The sequence below is a fragment of the Corapipo altera genome, unplaced genomic scaffold (genome assembly GCF_003945725.1).
Source record: "Corapipo altera isolate COAL_440 unplaced genomic scaffold, ASM394572v1 97, whole genome shotgun sequence".
NCBI classification, from domain to species: Eukaryota; Metazoa; Chordata; class Aves; order Passeriformes; family Pipridae; genus Corapipo; species Corapipo altera.
In genome coordinates this window covers 392852-419913 of record NW_020884998.1, presented here as the reverse complement: position 1 = coordinate 419913, position 27062 = coordinate 392852, and the positions used below count along the sequence as shown (strand labels likewise).

General features: G+C 37.4%; 1 protein-coding gene across 3 annotated transcripts; it reads right to left on the bottom strand.

Moving 5' to 3' along the window:
• Window positions 1-961: 961 nt before the first annotated feature.
• PRPF4B (pre-mRNA processing factor 4B) lies at window positions 962-27057 on the bottom strand. 3 transcript variants are annotated; one of them, XR_003531537.1, is made up of 19 exons: window positions 26939-27032; window positions 21995-23188; window positions 18920-19093; window positions 18496-18651; window positions 17685-17766; window positions 14847-15057; window positions 12494-12567; window positions 11077-11167; window positions 10563-10710; window positions 9181-9318; window positions 7880-8033; window positions 6850-6964; window positions 6225-6376; window positions 5666-5752; window positions 4230-5006; window positions 3671-3716; window positions 3060-3146; window positions 2192-2237; window positions 962-1148 (listed from the first exon to the last, which is right to left on the bottom strand). XR_003531537.1 is itself a non-coding variant. In XM_027666801.1 (15 exons), exons 1-15 carry the CDS (start codon window positions 26974-26976, stop codon window positions 4803-4805), a joined length of 3018 nt encoding a protein of 1005 aa, XP_027522602.1. In that variant the 5' UTR covers window positions 26977-27057; the 3' UTR covers window positions 3444-4802. The 3 variants fall into 3 exon arrangements, 1 of the variants encoding a protein (XP_027522602.1); XR_003531536.1 differs by lacking the exons at window positions 962-1148; window positions 2192-2237; window positions 3060-3146 and having other exon boundaries at window positions 3444-4364; window positions 4729-5006; XM_027666801.1 differs by lacking the exons at window positions 962-1148; window positions 2192-2237; window positions 3060-3146 and having other exon boundaries at window positions 3444-5006; window positions 26939-27057.
• Window positions 27058-27062: the final 5 nt, after the last annotated feature.

Genomic DNA, 27062 nt, shown 5'->3' with positions numbered 1-27062 from the left:
CTTTCTTTTCTTACTATTCTTGGTAGCTAGTATCAGTCTCATTCTTTAAACAGGGTATACTTCAGTTGTCCTCAGTGACCCTAGTTTCTTTTTACATGAACATAAAGCCACCTTTGTTGGACTCTCACTTGAGAAGTCACACTTGTAAGACTGAGCCATGAACAGCTGTAGACAGTGACTGTGACATTTATTTCTACCTGCCCATAAGCAGCCTTAAATTGAATCTTTGTAAATACTGTTTTCACTATTTCATGAATAATTATCCCATACCTACTTTATAGGAAGATCTGGGCCCCAATCATCTAAATCAATGTTTATGAAGAAATAATCAAGACAATGAAGAATTCACAAGTCGTATGACAGAAAGAAGGGCAAAAGTTTTCATGTAGAACAAGTATTTGTCATAAGTTTAAATTAAGTCTTAGTTATTTAAGGACATGAAAGTCTAGGAGATGCATTTGGTAGTCTTGCTTCTGTACCCCCACACAAATATAGTTAAGATTAATATTGTGATACATAATTGACAAGTTAATAAATGAAAGCACACACTCTATCCCACTTCACCATGCTGCTACTCCCATTGGACTGGGGTTTTTTTCCTTATAAAGATTAATCAATAAGTATGTATGATTTCTCTTCACTGTAATACAATGCAATTCTTTCATCCCCTGACTCATACAGACTATTACCTCGCTATAAAAGACAAAAAAAGCACAGGGAAAACCCAAAGTGAATCCATATGAATTATTTGGTGCTGAGAGGGCTTCCAAAACCGGGGGAGAGGCAACTTAACAAAATCTCCATTTTACATACTTCCACAATTTCTTTAAATGCCTCTGACACCTAAGCAGATAACCCCATTCAAAGAATTATACTTTATTTTTAGCCTATTTAAAAATTGTTCATATATTTCACAGCTTTGTAGTAGGACATTTTTAAGCACAACAGAAGACAGGATGTAAGCAAGTTTCAAGCATAGTTTATTAATTTCAAGCAATTGCCACTTCCCAACATCCTCCACCAGCATTACAACTTTACACATACTGTAGAAGATCCCTCTATCTCCAGCAGTATCACAGACTGGTCTGCCTTCTGTGTGTGGGTCAATATACACATAAAGGTTCTTCAGAGGTTTAATGCCACTTACCCTATGTACGGAGATAAAGTATTATTAAAAAGGTTTTAAAGGAATCATTATCTTCTACTAGAAACTTTTAAATGGTAATTAATTCTTAAACTATAGTAGTATACACCAAGGTAATAAAAACACATTCTAATTCCACAGGGTTGGAATCTTGTTTTTTTCTGAATGCTTGGCAAACTGAGTATGTTAAATGTGAAGCTCTTTGTCACCATGAGGGAGAAGGAAACAGAAATCAGCACAGTAGCTTCAGCCAAACTTTCTGTACCTAGGACCTCTGGTGAAGATACGAATTACATCTTTGTGTACAGGAGGAAAAGATTAAGTTATCCTCCCTCTTAGATCAGCAGAGAAATAGTTCACTTTGTAGCACAGCTGTTCTGCTTGCACCCAGCCACAACTATGAGAATTCAGCTGACTGCAGTGGCAGCTGCAACTACTCTACTCTCCTCAGAGACCTCAGGCTACTGGGACAGGTATTGCCCAAAACTGTAGGTGTTCCTTAAGAGTGTCACAAAGTCCTCAATTCCAGAGGTTTTTGAAGCCAGAGCTAAGGATTTTCTCCTGCTGCCAACAAGAAGTATCAGCTGCATGAGGAACTGAAATCCACTTGTTTTGAATAACCTCTGCCAGCTGGTCTCTGTATCAACAACTAAGTTTGACAGAATTAAAATATATAGTGAACCTACTGAAGTCAAAGAAAAAAGCACAAAATCTGCTTAAATCTTTACTTAACACACACATTTTAACCAAATATAATGGCTGATTTTTTCCTAAGTGTCATAGACTTTGTACTGATCATCCTATCATTTTAAGAAAACTACATTTAAAGGGTAATGTTTATTTACCTACATTTAATCACAATAAAAAAAAAAATCTCCAACCAGAAATTAAACAATCTATGTAACAAATTTTAATACAGCAAGTATGTTTCAGCAATTATCAGTACTGCAGCAGTGTTAATCAATTCTAAACTGAAATGCTGGAAACTAAAAGTTTAAGACAGAACTAGATGAGGAGTATTTTTCATATCTTTTATAGGACAGAAACCTTTGTTCATGTCTTCTGGTAGCCATCATCTTCTTTTGAGCTGCACCTACAACACAAAGAACAAGTAAACGAGCAACTTTATGCTTCTCCAGAATAGCTTATAACAGTTCTGTAGGCATTAAGGGGCATCTTTTCTACTGCTTTGTTTCTGTATCACCAACTCATTTCATTGTTTCATATCCCTATTTTAAGAATAAAGTACAAAGCAACAGAAAGAATACGCTATTACTAATCTGTGCAAAAGTGCCCTCAGAAGTGCTGCCTATGTTGTAAAAGTGCAAGTTATACTTTCTGTATTTAACTACCAAGCAACTAGTGTTTTCACTAAATGTGAAAGCTAACTTTTCTCATTTCCTGTATGAAAAAGATACCTTAATATGTGGAAATAAGGAGAGATTGTTTTTTATTAGGAATTTTACAAAATAAATTGAGAAGAGACAGGTTAAAGGTTCCAAACAGGCATACAAAACCACCCATCTCATGCTTGTTTTTGTAGTTAGTTCATTACATCTCCTCGGTGGGGTATTCCCCACCAGCAGAATGACCTGCTTTGTGGCATTTTTCCATTCTTGAGTGCACTAAGAGTGCATGATTGTTGCCATTATGTACCTAGATGGATACAAAAATCCTTCTTAGTTCAAAGTATTATAAAGTATGTGAAACCAGTGGGGTTTTCACAGCTTGTTAGAATATATTAATAAAAAATGAAAAGATGAACTTCTTAACATCATCAAAGAGAACATTAAAACAGCAGTATGGACCTGAAAAGTTTGATTCTGTTTTCCTTACCCTGTATAACCAACTCAACTGTCTCAAGCTTTTTTAACTCGTTGCTAAATGTTTATCTACACATGCTGTCAGAAATAACCTTGTTAGGAAGGTGAAGTTGGTGTCTCAGCAAATCAGACCCATGGAGTAGGCGTTGAGTGGCCTGTGACTCGCTTTCCTTTTTTCTCTTTCAGCACCATCAAAAGGAAAAGTGAGAAAAACAGCACAAACATTAGTTAAAGCCTGAATTTAATCCCATGTCCTACAGGAATAATTTCATTACAATGAAAGCAGACAGACAGTATCTGTAGGGCTTTTTGCTTTGCTTTTGTTTAAGCAGTGATAATTATATATCCAATTAACATAAGCCTATAGCTCTCCCAAAGATCATAACATTTAATTATTCCTTTAATTAAATGATTAATAGGAAATGCAGGAGTGGGTCTTAAGAATTACCTGATTTACCATCACTGAAGACAGATTCTTTTAAAAATGGCTACAAATGCCTTGTTCACAAAAGACTTTATTATCTAATGATGCATACTGAAAACATACAGAAATCTGCATGGTCCACTTTACATGCAGCAGAACAATCTTCACTTTACAATAAGTAAGTGTCAACTGTTTTATGCAAGAGACAACACTTTAAAGTCACATTTCTTAAAGAAAAGCTTCATTTACAAAAGAAATAAAAGGTAAAGAAGCAATTACCGCTTTTAAAAAGCAGCTGCTTTGTTCAAGAGTGGAAGGTTTATGCCTGTATTGAAAGACAACATGATCACAAATAATGAAAACAATGAACAAATGAAACACTTTTAGCATAAAGCAGTACACTTTCAAAATGACATACAAATAGTTAAAAATTTCTTTATGTTGTCTATTTATCCTTTAGATATAAGGTCTTTCAAATGAGATCCCAACATATGTAATTACTAAAGGAAAACTCTTCTGTAAGTATTGGTTCTATGTCATAGTGAACTGTATTTAACAAAATGTATACAAAGTCTATAGCAAGTTGATTAAAAAAATTAAAGTAATAAGAAACAGTACACTGAAGGCGCTCTATCCATCAAGTGCGCTCTCTCCAAGTTTTATATGTGATGAACAGAACAGAAGTTGTAACTATGCCACGGTTGCAATGCCAGAAAATAAAACAAGATCATTTATCAAACATGCAGGGAATTCTGCCACAATGCTATTGTCTCTCATTTGTCAGTTGTTCCAGTAAAATAACAGCTTAAACACCGGTGATGTTGATGGGTTAGCTTACCTTCAGTGTACTGAAAGTTGTACACAACCTGCTTTAAAAGAGGAGACCATCCCTGCGGGCAGGCTCAAGAAGGAACAGACCCCCTTCGGCACTGACTACACCAAGGGCATGCTGCTGTGGCCTGCACACACACACCTAGGAAAATGTGAATATAAATAGCATTTATGCTGGCCATTTTTTAAAGACAAAAATGAAGCCAAGTCTGCTTAAAACAAATCAACCACCCAGTATTACTGCTCTCTTTTTTTTTTCTTTCTTTTGTTTTTTTTTATAACAGACGCTTTTTTCTTTTTATAATATATACGAACTGCAACCATATACATTAGCATTGTACTTTTGTGCAGTCTTGGCAATTAAAACAGTTCTACAGTGAAAATTTTCACATAAGACACAAAACAGAATTACTCTAACATTTCTAAAAGAAATATCAGCCTTGATGTTAATTCAAATGTATCATTTCTTCCTCAACTTTGCAGGGGAAATATTTATGTTTATATACATTAATAACTGCTGTGAAATTTCTTCAGTCTTTGTGTCTTAATTACTCAAACCCTTTGAACTTCTTCATCTGGTTTAGATTTTTTCCTGGATGAAGGCATGCTGTAGAGCCTGGTTGATGCTAATCCGTTTAGCTGGGTCTAGCATTAGAATCTGGTCCAACAAGTCCTTTAGCTGGTGTACTTTTTTACGCTGGTCTTCAGGGAGTCGTTGGCACCCAATCAAGTCTGCTAATAGGTCCTTGGTTGGATTAATGGTGCTCATAACAGTAACTTTCTCCTACAAACACAAAAATAGCAACCTTGTAGAACAGAAGTAATGCAAGAACCCCCATCCATCCCTTTTACAGAGCTTCAACACCAGCTTTTCTGCAGGATTGTCTCGTATCTGAGCAGCAACATCCTTCCACCATACAGCCTCAGAAACCATGGTGTGGGCAGAGAAAAGAGTGGAAAGAACTTGGCCACCAGCAGCAGGTGCACACATGAACCTAACATCCCAGCTAACTGAGACCAGAGGAGTCCATATGGAAAGTTTCCATATCTGACCACTAATTCTGTGATTCTTGTTAAATATGTTACAATGATACCAAAATTAATAGTGACCTCATACAACATAAGCACATCATACTGACGCTGGACATTCTTCTATAAAATGAAGGCACAGTTTTCTTTGTTAGTAATTTAAGAATAGATTATGTGGAGATACCCTGTACATCTACCAAATTAAACCTAGATTTCTCTTAATTGTGTTTTTACATGGTAGGAAAAAATATCTTTTGGCATTTTGTAACTGTATAATCTGTCCATACTGCTGCAAAAGGACATATTATTAGTTTACAAAGTTTTTTTTAAGATGTCAGGGCATGTTTGAAAGACTGTAATAGGTAGGAAAGCTTGAAAAAAAGTAATGAGTTAATCAACGCATTGAGGACTTACCCTTTCTGTCACTTTATCTACTTCTATATACATAAAGTTGAGATTTTGATCAAAGTGCTGATCTTTGAACACACCTTTTCGAATCATCTGGAAAATGAGGAAGAGGCAAGAGTTTCAGGCAAGTTCTCTGTGTCTTACGTATTTCGCAATTAGCATCCATGTCTTCTAACTTATCACAACATGAATAATATAATACTAATGAAAAATATATCAAAAGGACAGGAAAAAATCTCTAGATTGAGTAAAAAAAATACAGTTAAAACCAGTTGAAAAAGGACAGTATCTTCCATTGACTTACGTATTTTTTCAGGTCAGTGCTTAGAAGGTTTCTGCTTTCACTTTATACTTAGTCTATGAAAAAGAAGCTGTATACTTTCACTTTATAAGATTTTAAATCAATATCAATTACACAGTCAGAGCAACATCTGATATTTACTTATTGTTAAGAGAAGATGTACATAACAAAAAACAGAATTCCAGGAGAAAAAAGAATGTATGTTCTACTGTTCATTGCAGCAGTTTCAGATATTAATTAAAATAATGTACTTATTTTTCTTACCTTGTTTGGCATCTTTCCTTTGAGATCCATGGCAAGTTTCAACATATGATTATTGGTTTTGCCAGGAAACAGTATTTTTCCTGTATAAAGCTCATATAATGTGCAGCCTACAGACCACATATCTATACCATAGTCATACATTTTTCCTATAACTGAAACAGAGCAATACCAGTTAATTCCACAAAGGCAGCCATATAATACCACAAAAGCAGACAGATGAAAAAATTATGATTTCTAAACTATATTGGTGCTGCTCCTCTTAGGAATAAAAAGTTACGATAAAAGAAGCATGCAAAATTTTAAAGTACCCATATTTTAGAAATGGATACTTTACCTACCACCAAACTAATCAGCAAAAAACCAAGAAGTCAGAACAATAATTACAAATTAAAACAAATTAAAACTATAACCCATCAGAATGACATCTCCCCATCCTCACTGAGCTGACCACCAACACACATGAAAAGTCATACAAGTGCTTTCAAAGTCTGAATTTCTGACTGCCATTATATTTCCAGAGTCATGTTTTGCTAAGACCTGAGGGTAAATTCAAGTCAAATTCTCATCTGCTAGTACTGGTATGTCTTGCTATGTGATGCATGTAGAGAATCTAAAGTGTACTTACTGATTTCTGGAGCTCGATAAAATCTACTAACTAGATAGGGTGTGATGTCATTATCTGCAACATGTGAAGCTGATCCAAAATCACAAAGCTTTAGTATTGTTTTAGACTCATTCACCTGAAAAGTAAACATAAATATCTATTAGCACCATTTGTGGACAGAATTGACAACAGCACTGTGAAAGTGATAATATATTTAAGTCAGAGGTAAGATAAATATTCAGCCTTTAAATTGGAAGTTCCTTCCTGTCTGTATTGTGATAAAACTGTAAAACTTTCTCAAACTGAAAGTGACAGTTAATGCCTTCAGGTCCTACAAAATACAAAAAAAAAAGAGGTCAGTTTGACATACTTTTTCCTGATAAAAATATCCTTGGTGGACCCAAATTTCATTCCAGATACTGATATTTGATCAGTTTAGACTTGAAACTCCAGTATGCAGAGTACCACTCATAAAACAGCATATTATTCAAATATTTCATGCTTGCATAGTAAATTTTAATGCTGTGATGGTAATAAGAAGACATTCTAGATAAATTAAAAATCTGAGTTTGTCACAGGGACGACCTCCAAGAAAACCAAAGGAAATCTCTTGGATTTCTCTGATGTAGCTCTCATGCCCTAAGACAAGAGAGGAATTAAGGACCTTTCCCTGTTATCTCACATAAACAACATCTCCATCCAGACTCAAATAACTTACTTTCATTTTACACAAAGGAAGAACATTTTTCAACTATCAATGGAAAAATTCCAAGTATTTCTCCTAAGAAAAGACACTGTCTTACTTTGGAAAATCTGCTTTCTATAAAGATACAAGTGGATTCATGTTCATTTGAAAAAGATTTTATTTAGATGTTTTATTATATTTCCTACTTACTATTTATATCACAGTATCATTTTATATTGAAGTATAAACCCGAAATATTTTCAGTAATTTTTGACTTCACCTAAATTAACCGAATGATATAAATTTCAAATATGCCATTGTACACTATATGCCGTGCAAAATAAATTTCAATTATTTCTTACTTACCAAAATATTATCTGGTTTAATATCTGCATGTAGGATATTGCATCTTTTAAGAAGTTTTAAAGCCAGGAACAACTGCTGGCTGTAGGAACGCACTGCTTTAATATGGAGTCCAACATCTTTCCCGTACTTCTTCAACACCTCTCGTAAATTCATACTGTTAAGAGAAAGGGAGAACAAAAGAATAGAAAGGGTCTTAACAAAGAAAAACACAGTGGCCTCCTAAACTGTAAGACAAACTTGAACAAACCAGTTAGCTTTAAACATCTTTTGAGAAAAGCAGCGTTCAACTTCACATACTACTGTTAGCTACAGCAATGAAACAAAAAGGTTGGTCAAGATCTATCCCATACTGTATATACACTGGACTTAGTTCAGAGTACATTTTTATTCAATTTTAGTTTGAGAGGATTTATTTGCACACAAACAGCCTTTTCTTAACAGCTGTAGAGTCTTTGTACTCATTTTCTTCAGAAATAAATGAAAAAGAAAGCATGCAAAAGTTGAAGAGATTTTTTGGCGACTTAAACAGCAGATAAAAAGACCATAATTCCAGGACAAAAGCATAATTGTATGTAAATAATGTACAAGTGTGTTATAAAGAGATAATGCAGCACAAGAAAATTAATTTGTTATATGGCTTATTAATGGAAATACAATAGTAATTTTATAAAATTTGCATTGTTTCACCATATAACTTATCTTCATCTCAAATATGGCAAAAATTAAAATATGACATACTCGGAAAACTTAGAATATGAACAACAAGCAGGAAGGGAGACTAAGACAATTAGCATATCTGTATCCATCATTGACACATACAATTAACGTGTCAAAAGAGCTTAACTACTTAAACAGAAAGTGAACATGAAAAGAAACCACTGTAACAATTTTCTTCCTCAGGCTGTTTACATATATATACATATATACACATTCTTCACAGAATACACAGCGTTTGCTAAACCTACTCTGTGTTTAATACAAACCCTTAAAACAAAGAATTATGAAAACTAATAAACTTAAAGAGCAGTACTGGTGAGAGGAACCACCTTTAATACATTATTTTGTTTCAAATATTTTCCAGGCAGAAAGCTTACATCAATGCTTAAAGGAAATCAGAAGTAGTTCAGTAGTCTGTGGATTTGTGCCTCCAGATAATTTTTTTTTGTTGTTTGAAAGTTCCATGCATTCTTGAATCTTGGCAACAGAACAAAGTATCAAAACAATAGCCAAAACCGGAAAGGTAAAGAACACTCAGTACTACTTTACCTTTTACAGAGAACCCCAAACATTTGTCATCTTACCTGAGTGGCTCAAATACCAGACAGAGATGTTGTTTGTGGTAGAAATGCCTGAACAACCGTAGACAATGAAACTTGTCATCAGGATCAGCATCATTGAGCTTCTTTAAAAATTCCAGTTCTTTTAGGCCAGTTTTTTGCCTGAAAACAGAGGAATGTGATTACAAAACAAAATCAGATAAATTCCAATAGTTTTTAAAATCTAGATATTCACTTGTGTGGTTATAATTATCCAGGAATAAAAAGTGTCTTGTCATTACTTAATGTATCACATATTAAAAAAAAAACCAAAATCACAACAGGGGTTTGGTGTCAGTGTCTACATACTGGCTAAGTTCATTTAATTCTGATCTTCACTGTGCCTTGTAACCTACTTATCCCTTCCTCCTCACTCCCAGTTGCATGCAAAGCTAAAACTGGATTTCCTCTTGTAATATGACACTAAAATTTCAAATAGCACTCACCTGAGAAGTTTATTTTTTTTAAAAAATACTTAACCACATTATTAAAAGAAGACTTAAGCTGAACTGATTATAGATTCAATTACACATCCAACCTTATTATCTATACAACATACGAAACTAAAATAGCTCATCACTCCCCTTTAGTTTTTAAAACTTTTCTAGATACTTATTCACATAACTAAAAATAATCCAGTTATACAAAAAGTAAGACAACTCTCAAAACTTCCAAGGCAAAATGCATAGAAAAGATTTTCTTTAGAGTTGTCTGTAGCAGAAGAGGACATAATAAAAGACTGTAGAAATACTGCAGCAGATACTGAAAATGAATATTGAAGACAAGTCCTCAAATAACATAGTTTAATAGATCATATTTGTTAATGTTCATTCTGAAAGACCTCATTTTTTTTCAATGTCAACAGTGAGAGTCTCATCCCTTTTTATGTATCTTATATACATGCAAACCTACAGAAAAGATACAAAAATAATCAATGTATGGAGGTCGTTTTGTAAATTGCAGATGATTGACTGGGATCCAACCCACAGCCTGCCACATACCACTTGGTCCATCAAAAAAAAAAGTTTTTTTTACAGTCCGGGACTCCCATCTCAAAAAATTTAGGTCTGGGTAGGTCTCATAATTAACTGTAACCTTGTTCCTTGCCATGGCTATTCTCTTTGCAAATGAGAAAGTGCCTGATGAAAATGCAAGTACCCTTCTTCCTGTGATAGCTGTAAAGAAGAGTGGATACATAGTCCTCAAGCACTTCCCATTATCTGGCTCAAATTAGCAGAAAAGGCAGGAATCACAGCTGTAATCTGTTACTTCACTTGAAACAAAGGGAGATTCAAATCACATCATGAAAAAAAACTTCCAACTGTCACACACATGCTTTATTATTATCAAACAAAGACATTACTTACATAAGTTCGTTGTTCCTGATGATTTTAACCGCTACTTCTTGGTTTGCTCTCGCCATGTCCCTGGCTCGCACTACGTTACTGAAGACTCCCTGACCCGTGTAACCATAGACATTGTAACGTTTATCTAGAACTTCACCTATATTAACACCTGAAGGATAAAATCAGGCAATTTCAAATTATGAGTGACATATGTAATGAAACTTCTCATGAAAAATAAACCATTCTCTATAATTACAAAAAACCAGGGTAAATGGCAAAATCCTTTAATTTTATGGTGTACAATCACCAAGCTTTGTGGAAATTATGGGGAACAAACGGCTGTTCTGCAAATGTGGAGTCCTTTGATAACTCAGGTTAAAATCTGCATGCTCATTTCATCCATTACATTACACAATTGGAGAGTGCTCTGTGATATACCTACATTAGAATAACATTTCAGTACTTTTCCATGAGGATTTTCTCCATTGAGCACTCTCATTCGATCTGTCCCTACTGATCAACAAATACCACTTACGGTAATAGCCTTCTGCATCAGTCCAGTTATCCCTGAGATTGGGGTTTTCTTTGAAGTCTTTTCCAAACCCAGCAGCCCTTAGACGAGCACTCTGAAATAAAAAGAAAAGTAACAGCTTTGCTTGTGTGCTCTGTATTTTTCCTTGGTGTTTACTTACCAAAGCCCTTTTCCCCCTACTGAAACACTGTTCCTCTCCACAATACAAACACACTTATCTTGTAGGAGGGAGAAACAACTTAACATAAAAAGCTATTTACATACCAGTATCTAAAGTCTGATACAAGGAAAGAGGATGAGATCAACCAACAGAAGTATTATTAAACATAAATGGGTGAAGTTTCAATTAATACCCATAAGAAATGTTTTACAAGTCATATTAGAATGCACATTTTGGGCCATCTAAGTAAGACTTCTTATTTACAGTATGTTTATAATAAAAAATTTAGCAATTTGCAAGAAAAATATAACTCTTTAAGCCTTGAATTTTGGTTCATTCAATGGCACTTGTTTCATACTATTATACATAAAACTATAACATTACTACAACTGCTGTTGACATCTCTTAACAGACTTGGCAATATTTTATCACAAATTCCAAACTATGAGTTGCAAGGAATATCTTCAACTGAACAACGGTTTCTGGAAGAGGGAACTGCTTACTTACAAGCCATATAAATCCCCACTTGTAACTTCTGAATTTTTAAAAATACACCCTCACACACACATTTGTTATAATTCATTACATTGGCCATAAATGAAAATTAACTGGAAAATTTTTAAGTTAAGAAGAAAGTTCCTGTCTTGACTTATTTCTTAGTGTTGTCAACCAGCAACAATGCAAGAGGATTTAAAGAAAATGGCACACCACGTCTCAGACTAGTCACTGGACTGCCAACATTTCCAGGTCATTTCAGCACATGTAGAGAAAAGCTGATGGAACAGTGCAAAAGTAAAACCAGGAAATATATCTTTCCATCCAAAAAAACCTCACCAAACAAACCACCAGATTACTCCAACATAGCATCATTAGACAATTAAAATATCTTATGCATTTTTTTAATTAATCATATGTGAACCTCTGAAAACAAAACAGTGCAACATGGTAACATTAACAAAAACCTTAACTTATAAATAGGTTCATGTTTTTGTCCTATGCCATTATAGGTCCTATTCAAACAGTAGGTGAATTCCCCAATTGCTTCCTCTGGTAAAACACTAATTTCAGCAGGTTTTACTTCAATGAAATACTAATTAAGAACCACTTTGTCCGACTTGGCTGATCAAAAGATTCAGAACCCACAATCCACTCAGCTGCCCATGCTTCTACAAATCAAAGTTCCCACAGCACTCAAGTGACAGTGACTAACAAAAATCAAGCAGAAAGAGATCGTACATTTAATCTCCAAGAATTACCTACATCAAAGTATGCAGCGAACATATCATCTGATTCTGTGAACATATCAGGAGCTAGCAGTTTCTTCTGAGATGAACCTTAAAATGAAATTTAGATTACTCAACATGAAAAAGATGTCGAAGGATAACTTTGTTGCCAGTATAATTTGACACTTGGTATTTTTACAACATAGCCTAAGATCGGTATGTTGGCAAACAGGAAGCTCTACTAATGTTTCCAGCAAATACCATTTCACATATTTCACATTCTAGAATATAAAACTTAGACTAGTTCTTTAAAACATTCAAAAATTTTACTTCTGTGAAATACTATGTGTAATAGTTTTCAAGTAATTCACACAGCAGAAAGGAAAAAAGCTATATATGTACATGATCCCTACAAATAATAACTATATATACATATAAAAACAAGTATAAAATGACTGTGCATATATGTAAAAAAAAAACCAGTCATGTTTTCAATATACAACTTCAGGCTTTTCTGCTAATCACATGGTATTTTGGTAAAAACCAAAGTTGTAAAACCCAGACGTTGCTTCTTTGGAAAATGTTTTCTCCAACCCTTCCAAAAAGGACCTGGTGTGTAGCTTTTTGTCAAATACAATGTTTACTATTGTGTTAAAGGGAAACATTTTTAATGTGGGCAAGATTATCCCTTTCTCACCTTTTAATCATCTTTAAATCCCACAGACATTTTACTTGGTTGATAAGATAAAAGCAAAGAAATATAAATTAAGTAAACAGTAGCAAAAGCAAGCAAACTTCAAACTGTTTCATAACACACATTATGGCAGCAGCCCTTCATGAACATGGCAAATCACAGACACTCCCTTCAGGGTACTAAGCAATGGAGAAAAATAAATGGTTAAGCTCAGAGGCTTCAGGGTCTCATGATGCACGTAACCAACCACTTCCACACAAAACAACTAGACTGAAATCTGACAGCATCAAATCATCCATCATGCTGATATTGCTGTTTCAAGATATAGACACATCACCCGACACTTGTGGGGAGACAGGTTACACCACTGAGCTACAGATCCTTCCAGAAACTTCCTCAAATTTTCTTTTTAGTTCCGATTACTCACACTTGCATTGGGCTACAATGAGTTATTACCTAGTTTCTTAGCAACTTATTACTCTGGCCCTGTAAAAAGTCAGGATAGAAAAAGAATGGCTTTTGCAAAGAAAGATACTTCACTGCTTTCAGCTGTTGTTACAGCCACCTCCGACCCAGGATCCCACCAGTAAATGAAAAATTCCAAGACTTGAGTGTAACTGATGTGTTTTTAGAAACCTTTTTCATGTGTCTATGTGGAAAATGTCTATGTAGTTAAGGGTTATATTTTCATATGCTTTAGTACACAAAATTAGAGAGCAGTACATGCTTAGACAAAACTCGGAAAATTTATTGTCTGTTACACATAAGAAGACTAAGTCTAAAGTTGTGGTATGCAAATAAAGTGCATAGGACAGTTCTTTTCACAACTGTTGTAGGAGAACAATCTGAAAACACACTCCTCAAGGGAAACTACAGAGCAGTACAGCAGTCCCAAAGAGACACAACTTCATTAATTGGAAGAGAAGCATCCACTAGAAGACAGTGTATTTAGCCCCCAAAGGTATGTGTGGTGCATGACATGAAATACAACCCACTATCCAACTATTTCCCTCTGAGGGGCTGGGCAGGTTCCACAGCCCTTGTTAAACAGTGCTCTTGCAACTAAACTGTAAAGAGAAACTGAAGTAGTTTAAACTATCTCATGTATGACCACACAGCAGCTAGACACACCTTTGACTACTTGGAAGATGTACAGTAATCCACTTTCGAAAGACAAAAAAAGCAGCAGATTTTCAATATTAGACTGTGCACTTGGAGATGCTCCATTTTCCCTTTGCTGCTGCTGGCAAAAGGCAAGTTTTATATCAAGATTTATTTTACTTTAATATTGCTGTACAATTGATTATATGAAGGGAAGCATACTTTCCAGTTCACCGAAATAAAGACTAGGTTATATTAAGCTTCTAAAAAAACAACATGCATGAGTGAAAAAAAAAAAACTTGGAAGGGTGATTCTTAACTATAAAGACAGACATTGCTATTTGCTCTTCCAAAGGTATAGCACAAATTGTGTTAAGAGTTATTAGAAATATAGAGAACAAGTTCTACTCATATTACCCTTCCTAATGAGGAAGCTTTATTTTAATCTTTTATTTTTAGTACCATAATATTTGTGAAAATATTCATAAATTCCACTCAAAATGTCAACCTACTTCCAAGTCCGGAAGGTATGTAAGGAAACTAAGCAAATGCCTGAGCTTTCATAAATTGCATTAGACAGATTTCAGAATCTTACCATTGTTCTGTTCAACTGTCATGAGGTTGTGCTTGGCTTTCACTGATGCTTCAAATGTGTCCACGTTTTCCCGTTCATACTCCTTAACATCAGCAGCTACTCTTTCTAGTATGTCGTCAGGCGAATTCGAGCGACTACGTGTACTACTTTGAGGACTGCTTGGTTCAGATGGTACAGATATATTACTGTCTTCTGTCTGGCCCTTGTATTTCTAAAAATAAATTTAATTTTTAATGTCACCCTCACAGCTTATCACAATTGAAGCATTTTCATACCCACCCTTTCAAGGGCTTGTGCTAAACCTTAATCTTTGCCTTCATAATCACTTACATCTCTAAAGACAAGATTATTTGCAGAATGGGATACAACTTTTGAAAACTGACTTTTTTCACAATGCACCACAGCCCAGACCACAAGACTGAAAAATTCATGGGTGTCTTTAGGACTTGACATTTCTGTAAAAAGCAATTATTATCAAAAATTAACTGCTTGGTTATGCACAACAAACTGTCAGCAGCAACAGATTTATTACTAAGCCATTCAGGCACACAAATGTTGAAACAGCCTCAGAGGAAAAATTAATTATTTTATGTCTTGCATTCTAGAATCTTTCCCATTTTTATTAGTGTTATGATAGAGAAAAGCAGTTTTTTAGATTCATGTTTTTTATTTGAATTGGAAATCCTACTTATTCATTCATTCATGTTGAAAAATTTCAGAAGCATTAAAAAAATTCAAACAACATCTTTACAATTTTTTTAGCCTTAAGTACTACAAAATTATACAAACCTCACTTCCTATCCCAAAAGCTAAAACTCAAGTTGAATAAATGCTGATACCACTCAGTTATCAAAGTCAAACTATTCAATAACACAAGCAGAGGTTTTCATTTAGGGAATGCAGCTCTGGAATTTTCTTCCTGCATGCACCAACATCAGGTGTAACTGGCCTTTAGTAAGAATTTATATGGTTTTTCTCAGTCATAGTTTTGAAGGATTTTACAGTGGGCTTTGCATAAAGCTCAAATCATGAGCGGTATTTTTACTGCTACTTAAAATAAGCAGTACACTAAAACCAGTGGTTTTGTACATCATTAAATAAATATGTGTCATGGTTTGAGATAGCCCCAAAATCCAATTCCCTAGCTCCATCCCCCCTCCCACATCTCAACCCAATGTGAGATGGGTTTTTCCAGACAAAACACAACCAGACTCAGAATGGGGGAAAGGGAATATATTACAATGACTGTACAAATAAATACTTATACTATAACACATTATACACACAATCACAACTATCTCTACCATGACATATGTATCTACAAAGGATCAGATCTCTTCTCCCCTCCAAATAAAAGTCCAGCAGGGAAAGAAGGACAGATCCCTTCCAGTCTCTCAGGGCAGCAGCTTCTTCTAAGGCAGCAGGTCTCCTCATCTCATGCATGCAGCAGTAACTGGATTGTTGTAGCTGGATCTCTGTTCAATACACACAAGGGGGTCTCCAAGCCCCTTGGAGACCGTCGTCTCCAAAACGAGGGTCTTTCTCTTCTGTGGACTGCGTAGCAGGGACAAGCTCGCATCACCACGTCATACCACGAAGCTCAGGGGTCTTCGTGGTAGTCCCTTTCCTCAGGGGATTCAAATTCCCCTTTGCAGAGCTCTGTGCTCTGCCTCAAGGCTGCTAGCTTAGCAGCAGCAGCAAGGGGGGCCAAGGTCAACCCCCCCGCATTCCTTCTCCGTCCTGGTCCAGCTTCCCAGGACGCCTTTGAGCTTCTCAGCTCCTCTCTGCAAGTGCTGTAGCACTCCAAGGCTCTTTCAAGCAAGAGTCCATCATCTTCCTCCTTCCAGGAGGTTTCAAGGAGTTTGGGGGTTTGGTACAGTTCCTACTCCCAGAACTCTGAAGTTCTGCTGCGGGCTCTCTCTTCTGCTGCTTCCTCCGGTTCAGTTCTTATCTGTCCTGGCTCTTACCCAGAGTCTCTGGACACTGCCGCCGCTTCTGCTCTGTCTCTGTAGCCCCCAGTTGGGGCTGGGGGGGGCCAGAGGCCCCGAGGGGCTCCAGGCCCCTTTCCTCGTGGTCTCACAACATGGCAACTTCTTCTACCAACCAAACTACAACCCTTCTCTTCTGGTGCTTGTGATATGTTTACATTTCTGCAGGAGCGCTAATTGGACAGAGCCCCAAAACTTCCAGGGGTTTCCACCCCTGGGGGTTACCACTTTTCAGCCTCTGGGGGAAAACAAGGTTCAAACCACTACAATATGCTACAGCATTTTGCTTGCTATGTTCTAATTGTGTGCCAAATTCCACCTTTGAAAAGAGGTACCTCACTTGTGCTCTATAATTTCATTCCCTTTGGTCACAGCTCCCTGTCAGGGGTCTCAATCACGTATTACATCTGTGATTACTGATACATATTCTACCTTAAGGGAGGAACCCACATCAGCGGCTTTATGAAACTCTGGAAGCTGACAAGGACAACTTCTACTTGAAAAAAACTGATATATAACTTAGAGTTACACTGACATTATTATATCAGTGATATAGCTACGAAGAAACTCTACAAATGAAAATAATATAAGAATATTTTTAACATGTCCTAAGACTGTCAGAGATGTTTAAGTGAAGCAAAAAATGACTCACAGAAGAATCACTTCAGTCTTAAAAGCAATGCTGTTTCAATAGAAGTGTAAAGTTTAACAGAGACTGACATTTACAATTAATTAACTGGAAAAATATAGCGATAGTAATTACTATTGTAAGGTAGCAATAGGCAAAGAACCTTACTTTATCCCAACATTTTACACTATAAACATAAAATTAGTGTCTGTAACCATATACCTGAACAATTGCTTGTCGCTGTAATCTCCTTTGTCTTATCTCTGCTTCTTCATCCTCTTCTTCCAAATCAAAGTCTTCAAGACTATGAAAACACAATTATTTTTTATATAACCTCATAAACAGAAGATTATCTACTGAATGCTACCAAACACAGTTCTTTGGTGTAGAAAGCACAGAAGATACTGAACAATATTGTTCAACTGACTCAGAAAGCTACGGTGTATTGAATCCCAGTGTGTATATTTACATTTCCTTACAGAGAAGATTTATCTCTTAGTATCTCATTGGGACATTCTGTAGATCATTTTTAATTGCAAACAATTAACAGCAGCCTTTTAAAAGAAAACAAACAAATAAAAAACCTTGTTCATTTTCACTGCAGTACCCTTAATAATTTGATTAAGAATGCATAGTCTTGCACAATTGAATAAGTAGATATTTAGCAAATATAAACACAATTTGCAGACAGCAACGAATCCTTTCAGCTAATACAGTTTTTCCTCAAGCAGTAAGCTTTAGTAATCACACCAAAAGTTTTCACAAGATACTGATCAAGCTGAATTAACAACCCTAGTGATATATCATCCCCTCAGGTCTGCCCACTAGTCAAGGTCTTGATATTTTTCGCATATTCCAAAGTTTGTCAGAACATCTCAACAGTAATTTGACAAGATCACGAGTACTAAAACATGATTAAGGTTTTAGGTAACAATTCAAAAACTACACCATGAAGATAAGTATTAGTTCATTCTCAGTATCAGTGGAATTATAGCTTTTAAATAATCAATGCAAGTTAGAAATTAACTCTTACTTTTCATCTGATGAAGACTCCTGTTCAGCTTTCATACCCTCAGAAAGACTACCTTTAAATTTGTCTTCTTTAACTTTGCTTCTGCTCCTACGTCTATGGCCACCACGTGACCTGGACCTCCTTCGAAGGCGAGATCTACTTCTTCGGCCTCTATCCCTGTTGATAGTAAGAAGGATTTAGATCTTGGGGTTTTTGGTTTGTTTTTTTGAAGAAAAGAAGGAAAATCTATTCATAAAACATAAAGGTACGTAATGACTCTAAGTAATAAAACAATTTAATTCATGGAGAATAAAATTAATTCAACTATGTTAACACATATAAACATGGATAAAAAAAACCCATAGTCTTTACAGACAAGATAGCAGTCCTTACTCTTCTAGGAATACTTTACAAAATACACTTGAAAACACAGGGTTGTGTTTACCTTCTCCGAGGAGATCTACTCCGCCTCCTTGGAGATCGGCTACGGCGAAGGGGTGTGCGAGATCTCCGTCTAATGGGGGACCGAGACCTTCTTCTGGATGGGGACCATCTGCTGGGTGGGCTCACATCTTTTGATCTTTCACGTCTTGACAAAATATCATCTCTGGTCCGCGTTCTTAAAACAGAGGAAGAGAGTGGTAGTAAAAATCAGGAGCAAGCTGAAAACAACGAAAATCACAGTTCCCTCTAAATACTCACTTGAAAAAGTCTTACTGCAGGTGAGGGACCACCAGATGGGCTTCTGAGAGAGAGATGGGTAAGTACGCCATAAAGGTGGCTGCCTTTCCTGTGTCTCTCCCCACCCTGGGAAGTATGTGCCCACACATCAGACTAGTTCAGGACAAGTATGGAAAGAGGTTGCTAATTACTACCATGCAACTAAGAGAGGTTTTAAAACAAAGGTTGTTGTTTAGGACTTACATAAATAGTGGCCTGTTTTCATGTTTATCAGAAACAGTATTTAAACAATACATAAACCCCAAAACCTTATTATGGAGAATTATTTCAGCATCTTTACAATACAGTATTGAAATTTATGCTTAGGATCATGCCACTTCACAGTAGCTATTTCAATTGGGGCACTAGAGCTGCATGGCTTCAACATTTCACACACTCTAGTACAGCAGATGAAAACTAGAATTCTTAATTAACATGTAAACTAACCCTTCTCAAATTAAAAAAATAATTCAAGTTTGATTCTATATACTACTCAAAATTTGTTCATTCTTGTGAATTCACAATTATTCAAGAAAAAAATCCTTGATGGGACAACAGCATTAAAAAGCTTAACTGCAAGGTAGCAAGACTTCAATCAAAAACTGGAATGAATATAAGTTAAAAGTGTTCAAGAACTATTCTAATGAGGCAGCATCAGAAATTCTTGGAAAACAGGTCCACACTATTTCAAAGAAAATGTTGCTACTCTATTTAATTTTTTTTCCCCACTCCCTATTTTTTGGGTTTTTTAATCAAATTGGAACAACTTATTACAGATGCTATATCTCATCAATGAACAAAATATCTTGGGTCTGAAAGATTAATTCCACTGATTCTGTAATTTTGTTTGTTTGTTTTGAGACAGCTGGATCAGCTTCAGTTACCTTAGCTATATATAATGATCTGGCACACAGAACTGATGCAAAATAGTAAACACTGGGGCAGAAGGAAAATTTACACACATGCAGAGTATTGGCAGTTTCTACGAAAAATTACTGTACTCAAATGCTTGAATAGGCTGATACCTTTAGCCCAATTAATTTGTATTATGTTCTTGTGAACAATATTACACAAAAAAGTCACAGGATGAACTGAGTTCCAGGCTTCCTGGCTAATGAAGTGGTTGTACTGCCAAAACCCAATCAAAATATCTGTTACAAAAAATAAACCAGTTCAGGCATCACAGGGATGAGATAAAAAGTAGAAGCTGATTAAGAATTCATAGTAACATCATATAATAAGTAACTTCAGTCAAAGACCTGAGAAGTGTCATACATGATTAGAACACTGGAAACAAACTTAAATTACTGGGATTTTTTTTGTCAAAACTGTTCATGAAAGCTCCTGGAATTCTCTGTCAGTTTGAGTAATTACAGGTAGTTAAAACTCTTAACATAGCTGGAATTAGTTCAGATGTCCCACAAAGAAACATTATTTCTGCTGATCTCCAAACACTTCCAGCAGAAAATATTTCTTAGTCCCCCACTCACATGCTGCTCACCACAGTTACAGGATTGGACAGCAAAATTCTAGACACATGCATCACTTGAAGTAAGTGTCTAGACAACCAATTCAAACTGGCTACAATGCAAGCTGTCATGAAGAATGAAAACTGAAAGATGCAAAATGTTACAGAAGTCAAATACTATGCCAAAAAAATAGGTGGTTGTGCCAATACATTCCTGATGCACCAGAAAGCAGCCAGATAAACTGCTAGCATTTACAATATTTACTTAATCTGATTCACACCACTGGGGCCATTCTCCAAAGAACCTGAAGATACCCCATACCTGAAACCAGAGTAACCTTCAGTGATTAAGGCTGAAAGACCTTCTCATTTTTTTGGTGCTTATTTACTGAGCTCAGTTTTTGTGGTTCTAATTCCAGTTTTAAATTTATACTTCTTCGTTCTTAATTCTCAGACTGGGTGAAGCTAAATCCCATGATAGAAAGTTTCAAAACATTCATTATGCACTGTTGAACTCTTCTGCCTCTTGAACTTCTTACAGCTAATGAGTTAATTTCCAAAAATGCATACACTTATATTGTTCTCTTCCTGGAAATTTACCATCCAGGCATTATTAGCTTTCATAGCAGTTTCAAGGTAAGTCCTTTCTTAGGCTTAATTGTCTTCTTTAAACAATGCCAAGGCTAAACCCATACACTAAACAGATTTCCATTCTTCTCCTTTAAGTGTATGCAAAACATGTTAATTATATACAAAAGTCTGATAAAAAGCAACACTACCATCCCTCTAGCAGATGAAAAATACACAGTATTTTTAAAAGAAAAAAAAAGAGAGACTGAGAGGGACATCTTGATATAGAAGATTTGCTTACATTCATGCATACTGACTCTATCTTAGGGTTTTGAGGCGAAAATGGGGTTAATTACCCATTTTTAGCCAACAGTAATATGTAAAAGTAGAGAGGACTCTCACTCCAAAAAAATTTCTGAAAGCAACAGAACTACTAACAAAGAAACAGAATAGAAGCCAAATTCTGAATCCAACTAAGTGATAGAAAGGAGAACATCGAGTTATAAAACTTGTTCCCAGTAATGGTGTGAGCAGAAAATAACTTAGCACTTTAACAACCACACACTGCATGTGCCTGTCTGACAGCTGGGAGGATTTTTAAAAAAACTAAATACATACAAAGTAAGCTCACAATATAATGCACAACCTGATTACTTTCTTTAATAGCTATTTTCAGAATAAAACAAGGAGGTAAGCACTGAACTAGAAGGTATTTCACCCCGTGATGCATTTTTGCAATGGCTCATGACATCTTTAAGCTACCTGGGAGAAGAAAGACGCCTCCTTTCTGATTCTCTTCTTTTCCTTTCTGCAGATCTACTCCTCAGTCTTCTAACTGGAGACCGGGTTCGAGAGGGGGATCTACTCTGCTTAGATCTACGATCATTAAAGAGAGGGGATCTGCTTCTTCTCGACTTTTCACGCTGTTTGGGAGATAAGCTTCTTCCTTTTGGGCTACGGCCAGGTCGTCTAGGGGACCTGTTTTCTTTCCCTGAAGAAGCATCTTTAGAAGGAGATTTAATTGGCTTTTTTTCTTTGTCAGTCTCTGATCTCCTAGGTTTTCTATCTTTGGACCGTGATCTTCTATCTTTGGATTTGCTTCTTAGTTCTGCTGGAGATTTAGATTTTCTGCCACGATCTCTGCTTTTGTTTTCATTAACAACTGGAGACTTTCTGCGGTCTCTTGATTTACTTTTATCATCAGCCTTATTTCTATCCTCTGGAGGAGATTTAGACTTTCTGTTTTTCTCTTGAGATCTCCTCTTAAGCATTGGGGACCTAGATTTCCTTGTCTGATCTTGAGACTTACTTCTCTTATAAGGGCTTTTGGATTTCCTCCTTTCTTTTGACTTGCTTCTAGTTGTCTTCTCTTTGACTCCATCAACTCCTGTCTTGCCTTTCTTTTTGTCAGACCTGTGCCTAGTCCTCTCTTTTGATTCACTCTTACTTGCTTTCTTGGAACCAGTTTTATTGTCCACAGGTTCTAATTTCCCCTTAGTGTTTGACTTTGCTGTAGGTCTCGTTCCATTTCGTGCTTTTTCATTAATCTCCCCCTCTTCTTCAGATCCTGACTCATAACCTTGTAATATTAATCCCATCCCAGACTGGACTTTTCCTTCCATTAATTCATTTTCAAGTTCAGCTTTCAATAATGCTCTTTGTTTCTCCAAGTCTTCCAGAGGAGCTAAAAAATCAATTTTAGTTCTTTTAGCTGGTCCATCTTCTTTGTCAGAGGCATCAGCCACCTCTTTCCATTTATGTTTCTTATGTTTGTGTCTGTGTTTATGTTTTTTGTCCTTATCTTCTTCTGAAGAATGTTTATGTTTCTTGTGTTTACTTCGGTGTTTGTGTTTCTTTTTTTTGTGTCGGGTGTGTTTGTTCTGAGGTTGGTCTGCCTCTGATACTTCCCCATTTTCTTCATTTACACTTTTCTCGGATGCCTCAGCATCCTCAACCCTGCAAAAAAAATAAAGAGATCAGTACTATCAACTTGCTGCAGTCTTTTATCTCATGTTAAGTCAACAACCTTTTTTATGACAAAAAACTAACTGGTATTTAATCACTTACCTTTGGGAGAATTAAAAATGTACGACTAATTTAACTAAGTTGTAACAGCAGATACAGTTCCTCACAAACAGACAGCTACTGCTGCACAGCAAAATACTATGGAAGGAAGATACAGCAAATGCACTGACAAAACAAGATATGTGGGTGGAATCAATGCTCACATCTTTAGACTCAATGCTGACAATATCTGTTAATAATATACAACAGTGCTGCATATTTACATATCTTGTCAGTCCATCATTATCTTCTTCACTTGCTGTTCCACTCCAATGCCTAACCCAAGCTATGGATTTTAAAAGTATTTTCCAATGGTAGAAAGGAGTTGTGCTCCAAAGATCAAAATTTATTTCAAGGGATGATGCTGACCAGCTAACGAAACCTTCTTGTAAAATCTCACTCAGAGCTGACTGACTCCCTTAACTGAAACTTCTTTCTGTAAGTGTACACACCTGTTAGAAAATCAAGAACTCTTCTTACACATGTGTATTATTTATGCAAGGCAGGGAACACTATTGAGGAACAGTATAAATTAAGGAAGTCTAATTTCAAACCAGCTTTCTGACACTATACAGCAGATAGCAGCTTCGAAAAAAGTGTGGTAATCTTTCTCCCTGTAAAATGGCATGGAGTGAAACAGCTGAAAATAAGTCTGCAGCAGGTTATTCAAATAATAATAATAATACGCAATGTTTCTTCTAAAAAGAATAGTTTCAATTAAGTATAATTTCTTCAAGTAGAAACTTTAAAAATGACAAAATTTAGACTTGATGTTACACATTCCCTTATATTCTCTTACACAGACAGTGAAACTGGCTTAACTACAGTTTTTTTACACTATTTAGCAAATACCTCCTGATCTCCTTTAGAACATCAATCAAGTTACTGTCTCTGGTAAGATAGACATTTGCCTTTTGAAATGTATTTCCAAATATTACAGGTGCCAGTGCTCACTTTTCTACAAACTAAGCTAATACTAGCTTACTAAGCAAACTAGCTAATACTTTAATAACTTAAATATTGCTCTTTCTGTATCCCAGGTCTCATTAGTTGAAAACAAATCCCCTACACACGACAGTCAGAAGCAGGGGGTGAATGTACACAGAAATGTCAAAATTATCTTCTGAACTCTACTAGTTTCATATGACAATTGTTTCTGAAGATCATGATCAATGATCTGGTAGAACAAATGTATCAGAGATACTCTAAGCCAGGTCTAAAGGACGGCACCTCACTATAAATTTGGTTAGTGTCATCCTAATTCAGGACAGGGTCTTCAAACAGTGCACAGTTACTGACTCTCTCCAGCTTGAGTTAATGCAAATTCTAGAACTAGTAATAATACAGACTTTTCTGCAACATACACTAAAATTATTTGCCAAAACCATTAACACTTTAGTGCTCAGAAATGAGAAACTTCCTAAGGGACTGTTTGAGTTAAAAACAGGCAATATTCAGAGAGTTCAGTCAGAATGCTACACGCTTTTTCTTTTAGATCTTCACCACTACTTCTGCTTATTTAAGGCACATAGAAAGCTTTTTTTTCTTAATTGCATCATCCTGATACTGCACACCATTATGACAAGAGACTATCAGAACAAAAGCGGAAAATCTGCCTTAAAAAGAACTTACTCTAAGTTGCATTGGGCAGAAAAGAAAAAAAAAAGGGAAGGAAAAAGCATTAGAACTTCAACTTGTATTTGCAGTCCTGAGCAAGTATGTCTGTGACATAAGTTGGTTAAAGGGCAAAGAAATGTCACAAGGAGAATTTTAAGGGTACTATGCGTCTTTCAAGATTTCTTTTAGTTGGATACAGGATACTGCAGCAGAGTCTTCCTTCTCTTAATAGCAGAAAGTGACACTGAAACCTTTAAGGAAGTTATTTTATTATATCGCATGTATTTTAAAGTTATGTAATAACCTCATCTTACATTCTGGAAAAGTAAGCTGGCAGAGAAGGCACCAGATGAGATATAACACCCTAGCAATATCTCAGGCCATTACAGACTGCCGATACAACTGCCAGCTGTCTCTGTAACTCAACAATAAAATTACTATTAAGTTCATTAATATGCATGAAATAGTTCAGATTCTCTTCATGTACAGGAAGGAATATGCTCATTTCAAGTAATTCCATCAAAATGTGGATAAACTTTTACTTCATTTAAACACTTCAGAGGTGTATTGATGCGGATGAGAAACCTTTTAAGAAGATTTTAGAAGGTGATGAGGTAGTTTAGTATGTGCATGTTTAGGCACTAACGGCTTTAAACAGAGACAAATTGTGACATGATCTTATTGCAGCCCTACTTTTTCCTACTTCAGAATTCAAAAAGAAGAATGATAGGAAGTTCATAAGGATTTGCAAAGAGATTTCACCGATCTTTTCCTACAAACAAGGTTCCTATCGTCAGCTTCTATCTTATCACTTAGCTAACTTTCTTTATGCAATACTAAACACTCATGTGTTTTACATAGTTCACACGTACACCCACCCTATTTCCTCACTCGTTTTCCACTCCCACGATCAACAATAAAATCAAGCCTCAAATCAAAACTTTTTAAGGCACAAAAAAATACAGAAAGCAGTTTACACAACTAAAATATTTATATAGTGAAGAAGAGCGATAGAGTAATCATTAGGATGTTAACTCTGGGCAAAATTTCCAGAAGACTGTGTTCACGAGCTCCTGAGTGGTGACAAACCCAAACCACACGGCACTAACCAGGGTGCCAGGAAAACGCGCGCCCGGGAGCCCCGGTCTGGCGGGGAGGCGGCAGCTCGATCTCCGCTTCCCAACGGGAGCCGGGAGTTGCCAGTCATTTCGAGGGCTGGAAGGAGGGGCTGGCGGCAACAAATCGCTTTCTGCTTCCCGCAGCACGGGCACTTTCCCTACCGCGAGAGCGGCGGGGCCCGGGGGAAGGAAGGCGGCCGGGAGGTGGGCTCGCCGCAAGGCGGGCAGCGGCTCGGCGGCCCCGGGGCGCCACCGAGGCACCCGCTGGCCCGGAGCGCCCCCGGCCCCGCTCGGACAGGGCGTCTGTGGGGGGGTGGTGTGTGAGTGGCGGAGGGGGGGGGATCCCGGGCAGCGCCGGCCCGGACCCACCTCAGGATGCCCAAGTCCTGCGCGCCGGGCGGCGGCGGCGGCCTCGCAGCCACGCGGAGGAGGCGCCCCCCCCCAACACACCCTCGTCCCCCTGTCCGGCAAACCCGGCTCCCCAGCGGCAACCGCCGCTCCCCGTGGCCGCGGCGCCCCTGGGGCGGGAAGGCGCACGCGGGACTCCCGGGGACACGCGCCCGCCGCTCCCGGCGCCGCTTCCCTTCCCTTCCCCCTCCCGCGCGGCCCTCCCGGATCCACGGGCGAACGCAGTGTCCCCGGCCCCGCCGGGTCGCCTCGCCGCGAGCCCAGCCGCTCCTACAGCAACCACTCTGCCCCGGGGCGGCCGCCTTCCCCCATCCTCTTCTCCTCATCCCCCCTCCTCCCTCGCCACTTCCACCCGGGCCGCTTCTCGTCCTCCCCGTCCCGTGTGTGTATCCCCCCGCTTCAATTCCCTCGCCCGCGCTTCTCCCTCCGCCTCCGTCCTCCTCCTCCCCGAGGCGCCGCGGCAAAGAGACTCCCCCCCCAGCCCCAGCTGGTCCCTTACTCGGGCGGTCGCTGCTCGGGCTCGGCCGCGGCGGCCATTTTGAACTTCCGAACTCCTTCGCTGCCGCCGCCGCCGCCGCTGGGAGGGGGGGGGTGGCGCGGGGCCGGAAGTGAATCCCGCGCGC

Coding starts and splice junctions, on each gene's coding strand:
- PRPF4B (XM_027666801.1), bottom strand. CDS start 26,976: ATGGCCGCCGCGGCCGAGCCCGAGCAGCGACCGCCCGA. Junction 12,568..14,846: donor GACAGTTGAACAGAACAATG/GTAAGATTCTGA, acceptor TTTCATTTTAAG/GTTCATCTCAGAAGAAACTG. Junction 5,753..6,224: donor AAGGAAAGATGCCAAACAAG/GTAAGAAAAATA, acceptor CTCATTTTCCAG/ATGATTCGAAAAGGTGTGTT.